This window comes from Danio rerio, chromosome 23 (assembly GCF_049306965.1).
Source record: "Danio rerio strain Tuebingen ecotype United States chromosome 23, GRCz12tu, whole genome shotgun sequence".
In the NCBI taxonomy this organism is placed as follows: Eukaryota; Metazoa; Chordata; class Actinopteri; order Cypriniformes; family Danionidae; genus Danio; species Danio rerio.
In genome coordinates, this window is record NC_133198.1 from 40,980,564 (window position 1) to 41,002,500 (window position 21,937).

At 35.9% G+C, this 21,937-nt stretch overlaps 1 protein-coding gene and 1 long non-coding RNA gene across 5 annotated transcripts in view; one reads left to right on the forward strand and one right to left on the reverse strand.

The window, feature by feature from the left end:
- Positions 1 to 21,937, forward strand: part of LOC100331692 (ankyrin repeat domain-containing protein SOWAHA) — a 75,150-nt gene that overhangs the window by 38,607 nt on the left and 14,606 nt on the right. For 2 of the 4 annotated variants that reach the window (XM_073939312.1, XM_073939313.1), the window contains exons 5-7: positions 5,914 to 5,970; positions 8,692 to 8,793; positions 8,936 to 9,438. In XM_073939312.1, coding sequence (XP_073795413.1) covers positions 5,914 to 5,970; positions 8,692 to 8,793; positions 8,936 to 8,971 — 195 coding nt within the window. In that variant the 3' untranslated portion in view covers positions 8,972 to 9,438. Of the gene's footprint in view, positions 1 to 5,913; positions 6,319 to 7,614; positions 8,444 to 8,691; positions 8,794 to 8,935; positions 9,439 to 21,937 lie in introns of those variants that run through there. The other 2 variants (XM_068216940.2, XR_012398688.1) reach the window with 2 other exon arrangements.
- Positions 15,831 to 21,937, reverse strand: part of LOC141380543 (uncharacterized) — a 7,108-nt gene continuing 1,001 nt past the window's right edge. The window contains exon 2 of the long non-coding RNA XR_012398689.1: positions 15,831 to 19,085. This is a non-coding gene — a long non-coding RNA (uncharacterized lncRNA). The remainder of the gene's footprint in view (positions 19,086 to 21,937) is intronic.

Genomic DNA, 21,937 nt, shown 5'->3' on the forward strand with positions numbered 1-21,937 from the left:
ATCACTCATCGTTAACCTTGTTAAATGGCTGCTCAATTTTTATTGGCTAATGGTGGCCATGTTTTTTGAGATATGCCAATGTCCTTATAGTATGTTATGACAACTTGGTCAAAGACACTGCATGACAAATTTCAAGCTGATTGGAGTAATGGTTGTAAGGTTAGAGTAATTTTTATGTTTTTTAAACTTTATAGCGCCATCATGTGGCCAAAGTCCACGGGTTTTGCACTGTCACATCAAATTAAGCTTACACATATGTGTACCAAGTTTGGTGAGGATATCTCATTCCTTTCAAAAGTTATAGCTACAATTAGCAATTAGCTTCAATTAGCATCGAACATTATTGTGTACTGTTTCGTGCGAGAAAAAAAATTTCAACTTTTTTTTGATAATTATTGATATTCAGTGTCCAGAGAACATTTCAGAGCTAGTTTGGTACAGATTGGGCAAAAAACCTAGGACTAGTTCGCAAAAGTAGGTTTCGGACAAATCGCGATGTAGCGGGAAAACGGTCCACCGTAGAGAAAATCTGGGTCACTCCACTTTTGTTGGTGCTGACCCAAGGATTCCAAATATGTAATTGTTTTGAGTCTACGACAAACGGTGTACAAATGGCGGCCAAAATATTGGGTTTTGGCGCAATAGCGCCACCTATGGGCCGATTTGGCTGATCTTCGGTGAGAATGTAGTGTACTGGAGTACTCCCATCTGACCAAGTTTCAGCTCTCTCGGACTTACGGTTTGGCCTGGGCAATAGTGACTTCGGCAGAATAATAATAATAAAAATCCTTACAAATACAATAGGGTTTCAGCGCTTCGCGCTTGACCCCCTAAATATAGCTGCAAGCAGCAATTAACGGGGGTCAAGCAGTTTAGCAGGGTAAGGTCATATAGCAGTTAGGACGCTTGTAAGTAGTTTATTTGACAACGAAATATACGATTAGAGTGTTAAAGTTTATAGATTGAGCTAACAAATGTTTGATTAAACACTCCAGAAAAGCAACTTCGATTTTTACATATTGACAAATTTTTAATGAACATTTCGAGTGACCGCTTTTATGTCAAAGTGACCAGTATAAGCAGCCCTGTGATATAATGTGTAGATCGAGTCATGGCACCTTAGACAAAGACACGACAAGTCAAATTTCTAGTTAATCAGATAAATGGTTACTCAGATACAGTCATTTTACAATGTATAGCGCCATCATGTGGCTAATGTCTGCGAATTTCATGCTATGACCTCTGATTAACCTCTTGCATATGTGTGACAAGTTTGGTGTAGATATTTCAATCCATTCATGAGTTATGGCTATTTTAGCTCTTCCCAACAAAAATGACAAAACTATATAACTATATAAACTAATAATTTTGTGTTTTATTAAAAGAATTTAAAAATCTACAGAGTAAAAGGTGTGACAAGCTTTGACAAAATTTAATCTTAAATGCATTAACTGTGTTCAGTTCATGTCAATTTGGGATTCAGAATGCATTACATAACATTACATCACATTCTTTGCTACAGAGCAGTAAAATAAACTATAAACTATAAGTGGTCTGTTACTGCCATCTAGTGGCCACAGTTGTGATTTTCTTTACATGTTTTAAAACAAAGTGTTTAATTATAGAACCAGTTTTGCCTATAAGAATTATTACACAGAGGTTAACTGTGACCAAATTAGATGTTTAATGCATAGCAGTGTTTATATCAGGTCAAAATGTGATTCAGAATGATCCTAAATGCAATTTCCCTGACTTTAAACTCAAAAAAATGTAAAACAACAAAGGTATGCAAATGTTATGAACAATAAATAAGTGGTCTTGTTGTGACATCTAGTGGTTTGAAATGGTAGGTGACAGTTAAAAGTCTGTGTTATAGTGGCTAAAATGATAGAATACTGAAAATATGTGTTTATGAGACCTTTAAACATCCAAGATGGGCAAAAAAATTAACTTGTAAATCATTTCAGTGATAAGTGTGTAAATGAAGCACATTTACTGCATTTTTAAGCCATTTTAGCATGTTTTTAGGATCATTTCTACTAATATAGCGCCACCTATTGCCCAATCTCCACAAAATTTTGCATGTTTATTCACATTGATATGCCACATCTGCTCACCAATTTCTGTGATGTTTTCGGTTTTCCTTATTGGTTTACAGGCATGTAGGTTCATGTAGACACGCCCCTTTTGTTAATGAGCCTGTTACAGCTATCTAAAATGGAAAGGTCAAATTTTTTTTGATAATTATTGATCTACTCAGTCCAGAGGTTCATACAACACTGGTTTCGTTGCGATTGAGTTAAAAACCAGGGACTAGTTTGCAAAAGTAGGTTTTGTTTATATTGATGGTTTTTTAATGAATGGTGTGAGTGACAGCAGTGGTTTTAGTGTCAAACTGTTCAGTATGAGCAGACCTATCATATGATATGTAGATTAAGTGTATTTGTGAAATAGTGTTTAAATGAAGCACATTTACTTTATTTTTAAGCCATTTGGCATGTTTTTAAGGCTATTTTTGCTATTATAGCGCCACCTATGGTTTGATCTTCACAAAATTTTGCAAGTTTCTTCTCATTGATATGGCACATGTGCTCACCAATTTCTGTGATGTTGTGAGTTTTCCTTATTGGTTTAGAGGCATGTAGGTTCGTGTGGACACGCCCCTTTTGTAAATTAGCCTGTTACAGCTAGCCAAAGTAAAAAGTTCAACTTTTTTTGATAATTATTGATCTACACAGTCCAGAGATTCTAACAGCACTTGTTTCGTCGCGATTGAGTGAAAAACCAGGGACTAGTTCGCAAAAGTAGGTTTTTCATATGTTGATGAATATTTAATAAACAGTGCGAGTGACAGCAGTGGTTTGAGTGTCAAACTGTTCGGTATGAGCAGGCCTATCATATGATATGTATTTTGTGTGGTTTTACAAAAGGTTGTGTGATACACAACCCAATACACCTTAAAATTGCGTAAAATCGCCCCCTAGTGGCCCATTTCTTTCAAAATTCTTACAGCCCTCTAGGTCCATAAGTCGAACATACCCAGCGAGTTTCGTTCCGATCGCTGATCGTTAACCTTGCTAAATGGCTGCACAATTTTAATTGGCTAATGGCGGCCATGTTTTTTGAGATGTGCCATTGTCCTTATAATATGTTATGGCAAACTGGTCAAAGACACTGCATGACAAATTTCAAGCTGATCGGACAAACGGTTGTAAGGTTAGAGTCATTTTATGGTTTTTAAGCTTTATAGCGCCACCATGTGGCCAAAGTCCGCTGTTTTTGCACTGCCACATCAAATTGAGCTTATACATGTGTGTACCAAGTTTGGTGATGATATCTCATTCCGTTCAAAAGTTATAGCTCCAATTAGCATTTAGCTTCAATTAGCATTGAACATTGTTGTGTACTGTTTCGAGTGAGAATAAAAATTTCAACTTTTTTTTGATAATTATTGATATTCAGTGTCCAGAGAAGATTTGAGAGCTGGTTTGGTTTAGATTGAGTGAAAAACCTAGGACTAGTTCGCAAAAGTAGGTTTCGGACAAATCGCGATGTAGCGGGAAAACGGTGCGTTGTAGAGCAAAAATTTCTGCTATACACTTTTGTACAGGGTAACCCAAGGATTGAAAAAATGTAAAGTTTTTGAGTCTACGACAAACGGTGAACGAACAGCGGTCAAAAATGTCCAAAATATTGGTTTTTGGCGCCATAGCGCCACCTATGGTCCGATTTGGCTGATCTTTGGTGAGGATGTAGTGTACCGGAGTACTACAATCTGGCCAAGTTTCAGCTCTCTCGGACTTACGGTTTGGTCTGGGCAATAGTGACTTCGGCAGAATAATAATAATAATAATAAAAACTTTAACAAATACAATAGGGTTTCAGCGCTACGCGCTTGACCCCCTAATAATAAAAACTTTAACAAATACAATAGGGTTTCAGCGCTACGCGCTTGACCCCCTAATAATAATAACAATTAAAATTATTAATATTATAGTGGTTTCTGAAGGATCATTTGACTCTTAAGACTGGAGTAATGCAGCTAAAAATTCATCTAAAATCACTGAATAAATTGTTGAATTAAATTATAAACTACTTTTGAAAAGTTATTTAATAGTTCAATAACATTTCGCAATTTTACTATGTACTCTATATTTGATTTAATAAATGCAGCCTTGGTGAGCAGAAAAAGCTTATTTTAAAACTTATTTTGGGGACAGTACATTTAAAAATCATACTGAGCCCAAACTTTTGACCCGTAGTGTATGTTACACAAGTAAAGAAAATCTTATAACACATCTTATATAGAAAGTATGAAAATGTGTCATCTTATTCATTCATTTATTTATTTATTTATTATCATCAAATGAAATGTAATAGCTTTAACAGTAATACTTATATTTTTTATATAGTTAGTACTTTGAAATAATATATTGTGTAAGAAATGATAACAATTAGTTTTATGTTTATAGTTTACATTTTAATTTTATATTTGAAGATTTCTAGTTTTATTTTATTTTACATAGTGATATTTTTAAAACATGATTGATGTGACCAGCCCAGAAAATGTAATTGGTTTCAAATTATATAAATGGCAATGACTTTGTTGAACTTTTCAACAAGTTATTTGAGCAACGAGGTCCCATATTTAATTTTAAAAGTGTGAAAAGATGCAAAACACCTGAAAATTGCGAAGTCACAGGTAACTGATAATTAATAGATATGCTGTTAACGTGGCTATATGTACACATGCATGTCGATTTGTTGTAACAGGACTAAATAATGAAAGTATTTACAATGTTTTCCTCTATTTAGCATCAGAAAGCCAACATCTACTGCAAATTACAGTTATTTACAGTATTTCTGATTTTAAATAAACGTGCACTATTACATTTAGACTTCTCTTTGTTTTAAAAGGAAGTGCATCTGGTTTAGTTCCTGTTTAAGCACAGGTAAATAAATATTGCTACAATTTTCGGAAAAGCAGATTTTGTTATTGTTGCCAATATGAAAGAGTGCTTATGTTTTCCTTCTGTCCTTTCCTGAAAATAGCTAGCAATCACATGCAGTACAAAAACAACCCAAACGCTCTTTTTCTTCACATTAATCAGCTTGACTGACACTTCAGTACATAAAGACGAAATAGACCCTCTTTTTTGGCTCACAAAATTGGTGACAAAAGCAGCAATTTGGGACTCATTGGCACTAATTGTTCACCTCTGAAGACGCATTATGGTCATGTGACCTGCGGTCAAATTGGAGGAATTATTCCTTGTTTTTACCGTTGTCCTAGTTTAAGCAGCAGATTTGTTTTCTGGTGTTGAATTTAAGTCTGTGTACATCAAAATTGTTGGTGTAAGTTGGTTTATTCAATGTAATATCAAATTATGACACACATTTCCACATATACATGTTTTCTCAACTGATTATAATTGTGTTATTTCTATAACCTTTTGATTTGTGTAACTTCGGCTTATTTTGGGCAAAGGAAAAGCTCATGAGCAAAATTTATTTCAATCCATTTATGCCTGAGACTAATCTTAAACACTAGTTTTAGCACAGTTATGGCTCACCGAGTGAAACAACAAACAATATAATGTGAGGTTCGCACAGGTGAGTGGGCTTGACAAGTCACCTGTAGAAACACTCTTCTCTCTATAAAAAAGAAACAAAAATCCACCAAAAACTTGCATTGCTTATTTCCATGTTGACGGGGCTTGGTTTTCCTCCACTCATAATGTGACTATTAAACAGGAAGAGGAACTGCAGTTGTGTTAAATGTCCTCTCTAAAGTGTCAGATGATGAACGTTATAAACTGTTGAGTTTCACACTGACTCCCACCAGAGCCATGTGATGCTGACAGGTGGTTTTGTGAGTGATTTTGATCATATCATGTCCTGTTTCTTTCTCAGAGTGAATCTGAGCAGGATGAGGAGTCTGGAGGCAGTTTGGGATCCACCTCTGTGGCTGTGAGTATAACAAATCATGCATTCATTGTATTTTAACATGTATTAGATATGTCTTTTGTTACAGCAGTTACTGGCACTATAGTAGACCTATGGCTTAATCCAACACTCGGTCCACATATTACTAAAACACTTAATAGCTCCCTTCCCCACCAGTTTTTTTAAAGCAATCTGTGTTTTTGGTATATTACGGTATTGGAAGTCCTACCGCATGTCCTGAGTCATGTACCGGACTTCTAGGTCTCCAAAATATAAGATGATCAAATAAAGTGAAAAATGTACAAATAAAGAGTTATATAGCTTTCCTTTGGCTTAAAGGGATAGTTTACCTAAAAAAACAACAACATATATGTATGTGTATATATACATACATACATATATACATACATGCATATATATATATATATATATATATATATATATATATATATATATATATATATATATATATATATATATATATATATTAGGGATGTAACGGTATCAGAATTTCACGGTACGGTAATACCTCGGTATGAATGTCACGGTACGGTATTTATTGAATCATTTACAGGAAAAAACAAAACTTATGAAAATACTCCAAAAAAGTGCCAAAAGTGTCTGACATACAAATTAGTCATCTATCTGTAAGCTTTAAAACAGGAACTTCAATTTTAATAACAAAAAAATATTAAACCATGTAAAAAAATAAAGTTTCAATTTAGTATTGTTGAAAACTCATCACATTCAACATTTAATCACTCACTCACTTAGATAGAAATGGGTTTAAAGGAAAATTATCATATAAATATAATCTGGTAAAAGCTGGTATCTCTGGGTATTTACAATGTCCCCTGCAACAGAAAAAAACCCTCTCATTTGGGACTGAGGTTTCTGGGACAAGAGAGATATGACTTGGCCCAGGTTGACAGCAGTGGGTAACGTTGTGCATTGTCTTTCCCCCACTTAAGAAGACAAACCATGAGTGAGATAGAGATCTCATGTCTGCATCAATCTGAACAGTGTGCTGTGTTTCTGCAGTCCCCATGACTGATTATTATCGTATTGGGGGACGTATTCCCCAACTTGCAGGCACGTGCACACACAGGGCTCAACCTGTGCAGTGCACATGCCCTTTTTCGTCTTGGATAGAAAGCTCCCTTCCAAAATGATCAAAAGTGCCCCCGCGACGCGACATACCCTCCGTCCCCGCTTTACAGTACGCGCGCGACAACACAGCTGATAAGAACTCGCGCGACAACACCGATATTCAGTACGCGCGCGACAACACAGCTGATAAGAACTCGCGCGACAACACCACTATTCAGTACGCGCGCGGCGACAACACCCGCTTTAGGGTTTTTCAGCTCTTTTTGATCCCCGCTTCTAGCAGCACACTCCATTTCCGCATTACTGGATCTGTAGCGACAACAGACCGCAAGGGATGATGGCCAAGCATGGGCTGATGGGAATTGTAGTTTCCGGTACCTCCCGTTCGCTTCATTCGCCTGAGCAAATTTTCTCAGAAGACCTATAGTTTTACCGTGTCATGCGACTACGGTAATATCGAAAAAAATTAATATTGCGGTATGACGGTATTTACAATACCGTTACATCCCTAATATATAAATATAAATAATTCTGTTAAACATAAAATAAGTTATTTAGAAAAATATTAGAAGCCTGTAACCATTGACTTCCATCTTAGGAAAAAGCAAATACCATGGAAGTCATAAAAGAAACTCAAAGTTTTGCATTTCTTTTTTTTTTTTTTTTGTAAAACCTACATTGAAGTGTTGATAAAACATGAACTCATGAAGATAGAATAATCAGCTTTTTTGTTCAAAAGCAGAGGCTTGTTTTTTATGTATATAATGGTCATATATTCATAGCAGAAAATATTATGGAGGTTGTTAGTTTTAGGTGAAAATCATAAAAAATGCTGATGGCTGACAACTTTTTTTAAAGCACTGTCAGGGATAGAGTTAATTGCCCTAGCTATTTGGTACTTGCATTAAAAATTAGTAAAATGTACTGCATTGCACTATTTTTCATTTAAATTTATGTTGTAATTAATGCCACTTTTGATCATTTGTCATTAATTAAACCACAGAAAAACCTGGTAATATGTAAATAATAATTACATAACAATATGTATACAACAAATTTGACAAAAATAATACAGATTTTTTCCCCTTCATGAAGATTTATAGTTTACCTCAGGTCACTCCAAGTTTATTTCTGTAAGTTGTTGAGGATAAAAGCATCAACTACTGTATATTGCTGGTCCATTCGGTTTAGAAATAGCATTTCATGGTATTTCTAAAAGTTCTTTTGCTTACTATAGTAAAATCCATATTATTGTGAAATACTGTTACATTTAATGTACAAATAGCAATTTTCTATGTGAAAATACTTTTAAAATTATTTTTATTTCAGCAGCAAATCAATCAGCAGATTAGATACTTTTCTGAAGGATCACGTGACACTGCAGTCTAAAAAAAAGAAAAAGAAATATTATGAAAGTTAATAATGTTTCAAGTTAATGATGTGATCAAACAAATGCAGCTTTGCAAAGAAACCCACTCTTCTTCAAAAATAGAAAATAATAATAATTATAATAATTTTTTTTAATAAACAATTTATTTGCACCCCAAACTTTGTTAAATGTAGCCAATGCTAAATGTAGCCAATACTGTAACCAATAAAATTGAATAATTCCAGTAATGTCTTGTTGATTCATAGCTGGATCCTCTTGAGAAAGAGTGGATTTTCTCGGCAGCGAGTGGCAAACTGTGCCATCTCACTCAGCTTCTAAAACAAGACTCCTCCCTGGCCAATAAAAAGGTGCGAAGAGCTTTATATATCATTATATGTTGCATAATATGTCTCTCTCACATGCAGTTTAAGATCAGATTGCATGCAATACTGCATGTAATCATTTCCAATCATATGTTTTTGCTCTTTTCACATGCTTGAAACAAACCAGGACTTCACCTCAGTAAGTTTGCACACAGTCATTTAGCTTGTATAACGGTAGCAGTTAAAGTTTTGATTCACTTGAAGTTATACATGTACGTAATACATATATCAGTCTCCAGGATTTTTGCGAGTTTAGTGGTCCTAGAGAAAACAAATAATGTAACAGAACAATTGAAGCAATCATGATTGATTGGTTAAGTTTATAGAAATGTATTGAAACAACTCACTAATGATATTTTTACAAATGATTTAAGAATGTACACTTTTATTTGTGATATTTAATAGTTTTATTGACTGATCTTTAATAATGTCAGTAGCACGCTACTTTAAGTGCCATTTCCCAATATTAACGTGTGGCTTATTACTAGCCTGTTATTAAGATATTGGCTGTTTATTAGTACTTATGAAGGTGATCTTATTCTACTGCCTTAATAACTATTATTAAGTGGCAGATTGAGATTGAAAGTCTTAGTTAATGGTTTGTTAATAGCGAGAATTGTACCAACATGTAAAACAAAAATATTAAAAAAAGAAATGAACAGATATGTCAGACCTTGACTAGTAGTTTCTAAGTTAACACCTCTGTAATTTTTTAATGAAAATGTCTTTTGTTCTACTTTTGTATTTGTTTGACAATAACCGCTTATAAATGCTTTTCTTCTGCTCCTTTTTATGTAAAATCTTTCCTGTGTCCGTCTACTAAAAGGGGGTGAGTTTAAGTTTGTCTTCTTTGTTTTTCATGATTTTGAAACTGAAGTCCAAGCCAACAGTTCTTTTTAATTTATGTTTGCATGGCTATTTCTTTGCTTACTATATCTTTGCATACTCACTCAAAACAGCCAGAAAAACAATGTTTTGTATGCGTGAAAAGCAGATAGATAGATAGATAGATAGATAGATAGATAGATAGATAGATAGATAGATAGATAGATAGATAGATAGATAGATAGATGGATAGATGGATGGATGGATGGATGGATGGATGGATGGATGGATGGATAGATAGAATAACTTCAGCTACTTCTTCAACAGAGTCTCTTCTCTGATTAGTAATTATTAGTGAGAATGTGGAATTAATCTGTCAGTTAGTTGAGATCATCTAATTGCAAACCCCAACTGTCCAATACCATTTTTGACTAAAGTCTTTATTATTTTACAGCTCATGATTATGATGTACATCAATACAACTGTGTCAAACTGTGCATGGATTTCTCAAACTACTTTTATTCATATTTGTTGAACAGAATTTTTTTTTTAAGACAAGACACTGAATATCAACGGTGTCAAAAATAAACAAAAAACATCTATTAGTTATTTTCAGTTTATAGATTGCTTTAGAAATTGCCTTTTCGTTGTTGTTGTTGTTTTAAAACACATTTCAAACACACAAAAAAATTACATTGAAGGATTTAGTTTAAAATTCTAGTTGTTTGGTTGGATGGATGGATGGATGGATGGATAGTTGGTCAGTTGTTGTTTTTTTTTTTTTGATGGATAGATGGTTGGTTGTTTGTACTGACGAACGGACAGACGGATGGATAGACAGACGTACAGAGGGACAGATGAATGGTTGGTTGGTTGGTTGGATAAATGAATGGATGGATGGATGGATAGTTGGTTTGTTGGTTGGTTGGATTGATTGATTGTTAGACAGATGGATAGTTGGATGTATGGTTGTTCAGTTTTATTTAGATGGTGGATGGATGGATAGATGGATGAAAGGATGGATGGGTGGTTGGTTAGATGGATGTATGGAAGCATGGTTTGTGTTTTTTTTCTGGATGATGGATGTTTGATAGATGGATTATTGGATGGTTGCATGGATGTATGATTGGACAGAAGAATAGATAGTTGGTTGGATGCGTGGATGTATGTTTGGATGGTTAAATAGATGGACATTTGGTCAGTTGTTTTTTGGAAAATGGATGTATGGATGTATGGTTGGACGGACGAATGATTGGTTAGTTGTATGGATGTATGGTTGAATACTTAAATGTATGGATAATTGGTAAGTTGTTTTTTGGAAATTGGATGGATAGATGGTTGGTTGAATTGATGTATGTTTTGACATAAATGGATGGTTGGTTGAATGGATGGATGGATGGATGGATGGATGGATGGATGAATGGTTGAATAGTTAAATGGATGGAGACTTGCTCAGTTGTTTTTTGGAAGATGGATGGTTGGATGGATGGATGGTTGAATAGTTAAATGTATGGATAATTGGTCAGTTGTTTTTTGGAAATTGGATGGATAGATGGTTGGTTGGATGGATGTATGTTTTGACAAATAAATGGATGGTTGGTTGGATGGATGAATGGATGGATGGATGGATGAATGGTTGAATAGTTAAATGGATGGAGACTTGCTCAGTTGTTTTTTGGAGGATGGATGGTTGGATGGATGGATGGTTGAATAATTAAATGGATGGAGACTTGGTCAGTTGTGTTTAGGAGGATGGATGGTTGGATGGATGGAAGAATAAATGGTTGATTAATTGGTTGGTTTGTTGGTTGGTTGGTTGGTTGGATTTGCGCATGGTTGGTTGATTGTTTAGATGATTGGATGGATGGATGTTTGGATGGATGATTGGTTGGAAAGATAAACTGATGAATAATTGGATGGATAGTTGTATTTTCTCCAATTATGCTCTTTTAAAGCATTATCTTCTCTGAGTCTATTACAGCACATCTGAACATTTGTTAACATGTTGTTAACTGAAGTTCTGCACTGCTAATTCCCTGTTGCTCCTTGCAAGGTTATCGACTTTCCACTCTTGTACCCAGGTGCAAGTAGACCAAAGAGCAAAGCTCAACCCCGATCATGCATTTCAAAGGCTTATTTTCAGAAGGATTATGAAAGATAGCTTTTTAGCTCCTTTGCCCTCCCCAAAAAAACAAGCTCAAATCCTTTTATTTGTCCCCCCACCCTGTGCGCTTAAGAGCTTTGAGCCGATGTTTGTGGTCTCTGCCCGGGCTGAAGTTCTCACACTGTCCTGCGTCGGACCACCTTCTAAGAGCCTCTAAGCCCTTCGCCTTCCCCGCGCAGACAAGATACAACAGCGGCCATTGAAGTGCGGGAAGATTAAGGCTCACCTCAAAGACTTCAACCACTTACAGATAATCTGAAAGTAATAGAGCAGGCTGGGATTAATTGGAGAACAATCGCTGCCGTGTCCCCAGGAAGGTGGTAAGTCTGACCCCTAGGTGGCTTTGATGCCCCTCCTTCCTGAATCGGGATGGCATGCCAAGCGAGCCATCTTTCCTCAGCTTGGTACTACAAAGTGGAGACTCTTTAATGTAGGGTTTATTTTAATTGGGTATGTTTAGACAAAGGAACTTAGCCTATGTTAACTACAGTATCTCTTCTCTGATTGGTGTTTAATGGCAAGAGAGCGGGATTAACCTGTCAATCTCTTGAGATCAACCAATAGCAAACCACAACTGTTCAATTAATTCCTTATGCACAAAATTAAGCCCCGTCCTGTAATTGTTCTTTAATTTCAAAAGCTCTTTTATTTGGCTATATAATATGTTGCATGTTTAAGTTGCTATGTTGGATGAGATGTAACATTAAGTGAATCTCAAATGGTGCTGGGTGAAAATGGGAAAACATAACAGATGGATAAGTGAAACAAAATTTTACAATTTGTTAAATGGAGAATATCAAACAATGAATATGGGAATTTAGTATGTAATTTTAAATAACCAAATTAAACGAAAAACAGGAGTGTTGCCAAAACAAAGAAATAAATATAAAAAAACAATCCCCAACCCACTAAACTAAATAACTAAATAAAAATGCAGAAACAAAACTGTAATCTTCAGTGCATGCAACGCTTAACTAAACTTCTTACCTATTCCAAAACATAATAACAAATGTGGCAACTCCTTCATAAACTAACTAACAAAACTATGCTGCTCAAAATGACTAGAGTTCTCATAAAACTACAAACTGTTAGCCATTAGCAAAACAAGAGTTTATCTGATAATTCGATTCTTATAAAGATTATTTGACTTCCCAATAATAAATACTAAATTAAGCTGCACAAACTTATCTAATAAATAAATCACTTAAACGAGAGACAAACTAAACAACAACAGTAATAAAAATAATATGAACACAAATGAACAGGCTGGCCGACACAAGTGAGAAGTTTGGTTGTGAGCCAAGCACTCCTGCTGATTGGCGCAAGTGAACGCCTTTTAAATGTGGCGTACCAGCTCCTGATTGGTGCGCCAAGTGTGCCATAATAGTAATTAATATCCTTCTCGACCATTGGTTGCACACCTAGGACAGGATTGAACACGACAGAAGGTTAACATGTTAAGAAAACATAAAAACTAGAAAACATAACTAGAAGAGTATAATATATTTACGTATAATATAATAATAATAATATACACCCGGTGTGATCTTCTGCTGCTGTAGCCCATCTGCCTCAATGTTGGACATGTTGTGCATTCAGAGTACGGTTGTAACGAGTGGTCATTGGAGGTACTGTTGCCTTTCTATCAACTCAAACCTGTCCATTCTCCTCTGACCTCTGGCATCAACAAGGCATTTGCACGCACAGAACTGCCGTTTACTGGATATTTTCTCTTTTTTTACTATTATCTGTAAACCCTAGAGATGGTTGTGCATGAAAATCCCAATAGATCAGCAGTTTCTGAAATACTCAGACCAGTCCATCTGACACCAGCAACCATGCCACATTCAAAGTCACTTAAATCACCTTTCTTCCCTATTCTGATGCTCTGATGTTTGAAAAGCAGCAGATCGTCTTGACCATGTCTACATGCCTAAATGCATCGAGTTTCTGCCATGTGATTGGCTGATTAGAAATTCGCATTAACGAGCAGTTGGACAAGTGTACCTAATAAAGAAGCCGATGAGTGTATGCCAGGAATGGTGACCCATAACTGTATTTCACACACCCAGACTAGTGTATAATGGTGATGATGATGATAATGATAATAATAATAATAATAATAATACGTCACGTGGGGCAGTGGGTAGCATGATTGCTTCACAGCAAGAAGGTCGCTTGTTCAAGCCTCGGCTGGGTCAGTTGACATTTCTGTGTGGAGTCTGCATGTTCTCTTCATGTTGTCATGGGTTTCCTCCGGGTGGTCTGGTACAGGTGAATTGGGTAGGTTAAATTGTACGTATAGTGTATGTGTGTGAACAGGGGTGTATGGGTGTTTCCCAGACCTAGGTTGCGGCTAGAAGGGCATCCGTTGAGTAAAACACATGCTGGATAAGTTGGTAGTTCATTCCACTGTGGCAACCCCAGATTAATGAAGTTACTAAGCCGAAAAGAAAATGAATGAATGAATAATAATAATTGTTTCCTGAGAATTAATTCATATTGGAAACAGTTGTTTTAATAGTATTGTTATAATATTTTTTAGAAATGATACAGCATTAATAAGAAGACTTAAATAAAATAAATTAATAAATTGTTCTGATCTCAAACTTTTGATATTTTACTTTTGAATTCTCATGGTTTGAGTGCATCAGACGGAACATGATTTCCTCAAACTAAATACCAATTTTTCATGACTATCTCATGTAATTCCGACTTTTTCCAAATGTTATACCTCAGTCCACCTTTACATAAAGATTTTTTTTTAAAGCAGTCAATACATCAAGGATGCTCATTTTTTGCCATCCTGGATATATTCTGTCAGCTCTATTGTCTAGGTCTTAAGTTTAAGTAGTTAATCTTTGCCTTTAGCCTCTCGCTCGCTAAAGTTACACTTCACCCAAAGCCTGTAACTCGACACGACATGCATTATCTCTGTTTTCCTTTCACACGTTGGAAGCTCCTTTGGGGGAAAAATTCCAATTGAACCTCTTGCGGTGAAGCCCATAAATAAACAGTCCATCTCCAGATGCAGTGTAAACATGGCTTGCTTTAAGCAGGACCACTCGCTTCTTGTTTTAAAGCAAGATGCTGCAGGTAAACAGGGTAAAAAATAGGGTAAAAAACTAATACTTTTCGCCATGCATCGTTGATTGATTATATTAATAACTGGAAAAGATTTGTATGTTTGCTAAAATCTCATGATTTAAATGTGCAAATAAAGTATTTTTTTATGAAATATTAGCTTATTTGCATGTATTTAACAAATCAAACATGGGATGAAATCATGTTTAAAATTAGTTTTGTCTGTCAAAAACAACAATGTACTAATCCCAAACTTTTGAATGCTACTGTAAATGAGTTGATATAAGTGTGTAATCAATGTTTACAGGTACCCAACAATATTTATGTTATGATATTACAGCCTATATTTATGATATGCCAGCTATAAAACTTTATCAAAGTTTGTAAGAATTGCTCAAACTTGATGTCCGATTTCATTAACACCTTCAGACCTGAATTATGTTCTAAGAGTTGGACAAATTAAGAGGAATGTTTTTAGTTCTTGAGGCTTCCGTGAACAAGACCAAATAAAAATAATAAAAATGTCAATATTCTTTAAGTTTTTTAATGGACATCAGGTCATAACAGGGTTGTATTTCAAAACAATACACCAACATAAAATGCAAAATAAGACAATTGTGGATGATTTTTATGAAAAATAATATAACATTTTAGCATTAAGGGCCCGATCATACAACTGGCGCAATAAGGTGCAAGACGTGTTTGGCGTGACTTGTTGCTATTTTCAGACAAACGCAACCCTAATTTTCATGTTTTGCACCATGTTGTTTAAATAGCAAACCCATTTGCATCCCTTTGTGGACTCATGGGCATGCCGGTTTATAAATATGTATATACATCAATATATGTGCAGCTGTTATGTGCAAATTGGAATGTTAAGTGTGTTGTAAATACTGTAAGTCTCTATGTGTATAAAAGTGTATAGGAAGTAGTGATGTTTGTTTCACAATTACTATCATCAATTGTTTGTTTATTTCAAAACATTACACCAACATAAAATGCAAAATAAGACAATTGTGGATGATTTTTTATGAAAAATAATATAACATTTTAACATTAAGGGCCCAATCATACAACTGGCGCAATAAAGGTGCAAGACGTGTTTGGCGTGACTTGTTGCTATTTTCAGACAAGCGCAACCCTAATTTTCATTTTTTGCACCATGTTGTTTAAATAGCAAACCCATTTGCGTCCTTTTGTGGACTCATGGGCATGCCGGTTTAGAAAGGAGGTGTGTTAAGGCAGATTGTTGGTATTTTGAGAAACTGAAATAGACCACGCCTTTGACCTGAGCTGCGTCCCGAATGGCATACTGAATCAGAATCAGAAAGAGCTTTATTGTCAGGTATATTCACACATACAAGGAATTTGTTTTCGTGAGAGAGCTTCTACGGTGCAACAGAATTACAGAGACAGGACAGAACCGATAATGCATATATTTTAAAAATAGAAGTAGTGAATGCAAATATGCAAATTGACAAGTGTATGTACAGGTAAATATGTATATACATCGATATATGTGCAGCTGTTATGTGCAAATTGGAATGTTAAGTGTGTTGTAAATATGTCTATGTGTATAAAAGTGTATAGGAAGTAGTGATGTTTGTTTCACAATTACTATCATTAATTGTTTATGAGATGGATTGCCTGAGGGAAGAAACTGTTTCTGTGTCTGGCTGTTCTGGGGCGCAGTGCTCTGTAGCATCGACCACAAAGTAACAGTTTAAAGAGGCAGTGTGCTGGGTGTGAGGGATCCAGAGTGATTTTGGCTGCCCTTCTGCTAGCTCTGGATAAGTACAGTTCTTTGAAAGTATGGACGGTTGTACCAGTTTTTCGCTCAGCTGGCAGAACTATTCAACCTAGTCTTTGAAGGTCAGATTTGGTAGCTGAGCTAAATCAGACAGTTATTGACGTGCAGAGGACCGATTCAATGATGGAAGTGTAGAACAGTTTTAGTAGCTCTTGGGACTATACACTTTGCACTTATGCACTTTGTTCTTATGCACTTACACACTTAACTGCATAGTATATGTATGTAGTGTCATCCCAAATGGAACACTAATGGTTTTTACAAAGCAGAAATTCAAACCGTTTTCCTGATGACGTTCAACTGTTGCCAAATTAGTGGGGTAAATGACCAAACCACCAAATAATGCCTGCCATGAATATAATCGCAATTTCCATCAGGAGGTGCTATAATCACTCTTGTAGAAGAGTGTTGCTTTCACAATCCAAAATAAATATAGTTATCCAACTCGTGCACCCAATAGCTTTGTCTTTTCCCCTATGTGAGCAAAGCTGCAGTCATAGAGTGTGTAAAGTGTCCAACATTACACACTTTCATTTTTTAATTAAAGTGCACTTTAGAAGACTCGTCTGTCCCTGGAGTGTCACTGGAATCAGTCTCATTTTCTCCATGTGAAGAGACTGGTTTGACAGCGGTGTTTGACGGAGTGCGCGCGACGTGTCTAAAGATGAGTTAGGAGGAGGGATTCGTTGGTGAGCGGTGAGAAGGGTGCACAACTTATTTAAGGACCTGGAGGGAGACCCGCGATTTCCGGGAGATTATCACTCGTTTGCGGGCATCCGGGAGTCTCTATGCATTTGCAGGAGACTCCCGGAACTTCCGGGAGACTTGGGAAGTCTGAATATCACGTTTTACAACTATAGTGAGATGCGATCCAGCGGTACATCTTTGATGAACTGTCCGATCTGCACATAACTGGAGCTCAGACGAGCGCATGATAGTGTGTGGCTGTGTGTGTGTGTGTGGTCACCTGATGTGCGTTTTTATCGAATGGAGGGCTGTTCAGAAATGCTTGGTAAAATGGTGTGGATGTGGATCATTTTCGTTCTTAAATTCCATTTCAATACTAAGACGTATTATTGTAAACGGGGTCTGAGTGTGTATTTTTCGCGAGTGGGTTTGCAACGGGGGCGGGGCGGAGATTCGGCGATGCTGGCTCAGCATTGTGTTGTCTATTGACCATTGGTGATGGACGATGGCATTGTCTTTTGGCCAAACCCTAGTTTGCATCACCATATGGTGCATAAGAACATGACGTGTTCATAAACTGTTCATTTTATTTATTTGCTGCAAATTAGAACTGAATAGAGAAATAGTTTTGAAACAAATCTTTGCGCTTAACAAGCTAAATCAAATATGTAGGCTTAGGTCTGTGCTCACAGAGAAGTTTTTTTGTGAGCCAGTTTGCTGCTTGTTCGAGTCACCAGTAACTTTAACAACAAGCGTGTGAACTTCCTCTCTTCCTCTTCTTCTGTGTTACAAGCGGGTGTCGGAAGCCTAAAGTTGTGTAGCGCCATCTAACGTCAAGGAGTGATTTTGTATACTCTTCTGCTTGACGCCAGTGAAAATCGCTTGGGTTTGAATGCGGAAAAACGTCTTGTAAAACGCTGACGATACACGTAAACGAAAAGTGTCCCGGTGTGTAAGAGCTTTTATGGATGTCTTCAGTGGACTGTGTACAATGCCATTTCCTTATCCATGAAAGTAAAGGAGTAAAGTAAATAGAAAGAGGGCGATTGGAGGAGGCTCGTTCTTTATCCTCATTCTGCAGATGGTTTGTTTAACTGTTTTCTCGCTAGTGGAGCGTTCAGTTTTACCATTCAGTTTTTCCAATTACAAAGTCCACCATGTAAATATACTAAACATACATTAAGTAAGTCTTTAGTTTAGTTTAAATATTTCTTTCTATTTAACAACAACAACAAAACATGTCACTGTTAACAAATTCAGTAGTTTTGCTTGATGTGTCTAAATGAGAATAAACTAATTTGTATATTTTCTTTCTCCTCGTTTTCTACCATGTCCTCTCTTCCTGATGCGTCCCGGACTTCCTCCTCTCTCAGTTTGTAAGTACATCATTTATCCATCTCTCTTGTTTAACAGCCGCAGTGAATATGTCTCCTTTAATAGTGGACACAAAGGTGCTATTTGGTTAGTGAGAGTTAAGGGATCCCCGCCAGGCCCGAACAGGAACCTGCCGAAGAAGAGCAGGAGACGTCACATCCTGTTGAGCGTCGTCCGTCACGCCGCTGCCCCATGAAACCCGTCGGTCCGTCAGTCAAGCATGTGTGCAGGTCAATCCATCTCAAGGGTGTGACAGTCAGAACAATAGAGCGGCTGATAGGGGAACCAGACTTCATCTATCACAATATGTCCCACGGGCAGGACTGGAAACACCTACAGGAGACAGAGAAACCTGCCTTTTAGTAAAGGGCGTGAGATGAAGAATACACAATAGTGGAGATGTGTGTGTGCTGGGAAAGCTGCATGCAGTATCTGCAGGAGTAAATATTTCAGTCTGTAGTTTTGTGTTTAGTGAACCTACAGCGAGTAGGTTCTTGTTTTTAAAAATAGGCTTAAAAAATAAAAAAATGTTGCAATGACATTTTGTTACAATTAATTGTAATGTAATATATATATATATATATATATATATATATATATATATATATATATATATTGTATTTATATTAAGCATTTATTTCAATGTATATACAACATTCGTAGAATTTTTTAATTTTGGATATTTTTTTAAATTAATTAAAATAGGGTGTCACGATGGTGCAGTGGGTAGCACGATCGCCCTACAGCGAGAAGGTCACTGGTTCGAGTCCAGGCTGGGCCAAAATTTCAAGCCCTTAGTGTCAAATGTTTTTAAGGAGGGATTTTAGGAATCTTTTTATCACCTCGCAAGTCATAAAATTGTGCAAACAGTCATAAAACATCTTTATCCAGATTTTGTATGTCAAAGTTGTACATAATCAGTAAAAAAAAATGTGTATGAACATACGCCTCTGTAAAAACCTTCAGAATTCAGATATGAATAAAACCATAAAGTTTGATGATTGTAAATGCTACTAAAATGGAGAAAAAATACATGTGAAAAATATAAAAATGATTAAGTAATATATGTTTTCCATAATAAAAATTAATAAGTACACAACTGAATGAAACAGAAATCATTGAATGAAGTTGGGTTCAAAATTTGCTTATTTTTATTTTTGTTTCATGTTAGTGTCAGATTTTAAGGAGGGGATTTTAGTAATCTTTTTGTAAATCATAAAATAGTGCATACAGCCAGAAAATATGCTGAGCCAGTTGGCATTTCTATGTGGAGTTTGCATGTTCTATGTTCTCCCTCTGGGAGCTCCGGTTTCCCCCACAGTCCACAGACATACGCTATAGGTGAATTGAATAAGCTAATTTGCCGTAGTGTATGAGTGTGTGTGTGTGAATGCAAGAGTGAATGGCTGTTTCCAGTGTTGGGCTGCGGCTGGAAGAGCATCTGCTGCGTAAAACATATGCTGGATGAGTTGGCGGTTCATTCCACTGTTGTGGCCCCAGATTAATGAAGGGACTAAGCCGAAAAGAAAATAAATGAATGAATAATTACAATATTTTAATTGCAACTTGTTTTTAAATTATTTTCATATTTATATCAAATATTTATTTAAATGTATATAAATTTAATAAGTTTAAATGAAATTAATTAACTATAAATGGACTGTCACAAGTAAGTTTATTTATGTTTAAAATAAATGCTAACTTTATTGTCTGAGTAATCCTAATGTATTTTTCCTCAAATATTGCAAATAAATAATTTGATTAATATATTACATATATTTTATATAAAATACATGTATATCAATGTATAAATAAATATTTGTATAAAAATGAATAAAACCAATGTTAAAATAACACTAATATAATAAAAATATATAAAAATAATTCATAATTGAAGTATACATTTTCAAGATTAATTGTTCAAATAAAATCATTTCTGTCAGATATAATAAATAAAAAATAATGAATAAGCTACAACTAAGTTTTTTGCAAATATCATAATGGTATATTTGAAGAATAAAATTACATTTCTAATTAATATTTTGCTCAATTTCTAAAAGTATTAAAAAATAAGATAACAAAAATTATCAGCAGTGTTAACAACGGTATTAATTTTCAACTGAAGTAATCATCTCATATTTTCATGAGAATTTAGCATATATTATAAACAATTTAGCATATTGTAAATACAATTTAATGCAAAATGAATTAGAAATGGCTTTTTCTTCAGAAAAAATATGCACTGAACAATTGCTCTCTGTGTTTGCCGAAGGCTTGATCGTCTTTAGCGGGTGAACTCTAATGTACTATTTATTATGTGATTTCTGTTCATTCACACATTCGGGATTCAGTATGGTACTGTATATGGCAATGTTGATGTATTTGGTCTTGGCGGTATAGATCTGTTACGCTGCTGCTGCTTTGATTGTTATGGCAGAGAAAGTATGTGTGTGTATGAGTGCTTCAAGTTTGTGTCTGTTTGGTCGCGTGTGTGTGTGTGTGTGTGTGTGTGTGTGTGTGTGTGTGTGTGTGTGTGTGTGTGTGTGTGTGTGTGTGTGTGTGTGTGTGTGTGTGTGTGTGTGTGTGTGTGTGTGTGTGTGTGTGTGTAAATTTGTGTGCAATTGAGTGTGTCCATGTGTGTTTGTCTGTGCATGCATGTATGTTTGTGTGTGTGTGCTTGTTTGTGTGCATGTGTGAGTGTGTGCAAGAAGGTGTGTGTGCATATGCTTGTGTATGTTTGTGTGTGTTTGTGTGGTTGTGCTGTAGATGTACAGAATGTGTTTGTAGGTGTGAGTGTATGGTTGTGTGCATGAGTCTGTGTTTGTGCTATTGGTGTTTAGTATGTGTGAGCTTATGGTTGTGTGTTTGTGTGCTGTTTGTGTTCAGTGTGTGTTTGTGTGTGTGTTCTTATGTCAGTTGCATGTGTTTGTGTGCATGTGTGTGTGCGCGCGTAAAGGTGTTTGTGTGCACATGCTTGTGTGTATGTGCATGTGTTTGTGTAAGTGTGTGCATGTTTGCATTTGTTAGCATGTGTGTGCATATGAGTGTGTGCATGTGTGTGTGCGCGCAAAGGTGTTTGTGTGTATGGATGTGAGTGTTTGTGCTGTTGGTGTACATTATGTGTGTGTAGGTGTGAGTGTTTGGTTGTGTGCGTGAGTGTGTTTGAGCTGTTGGTGTACAGTATG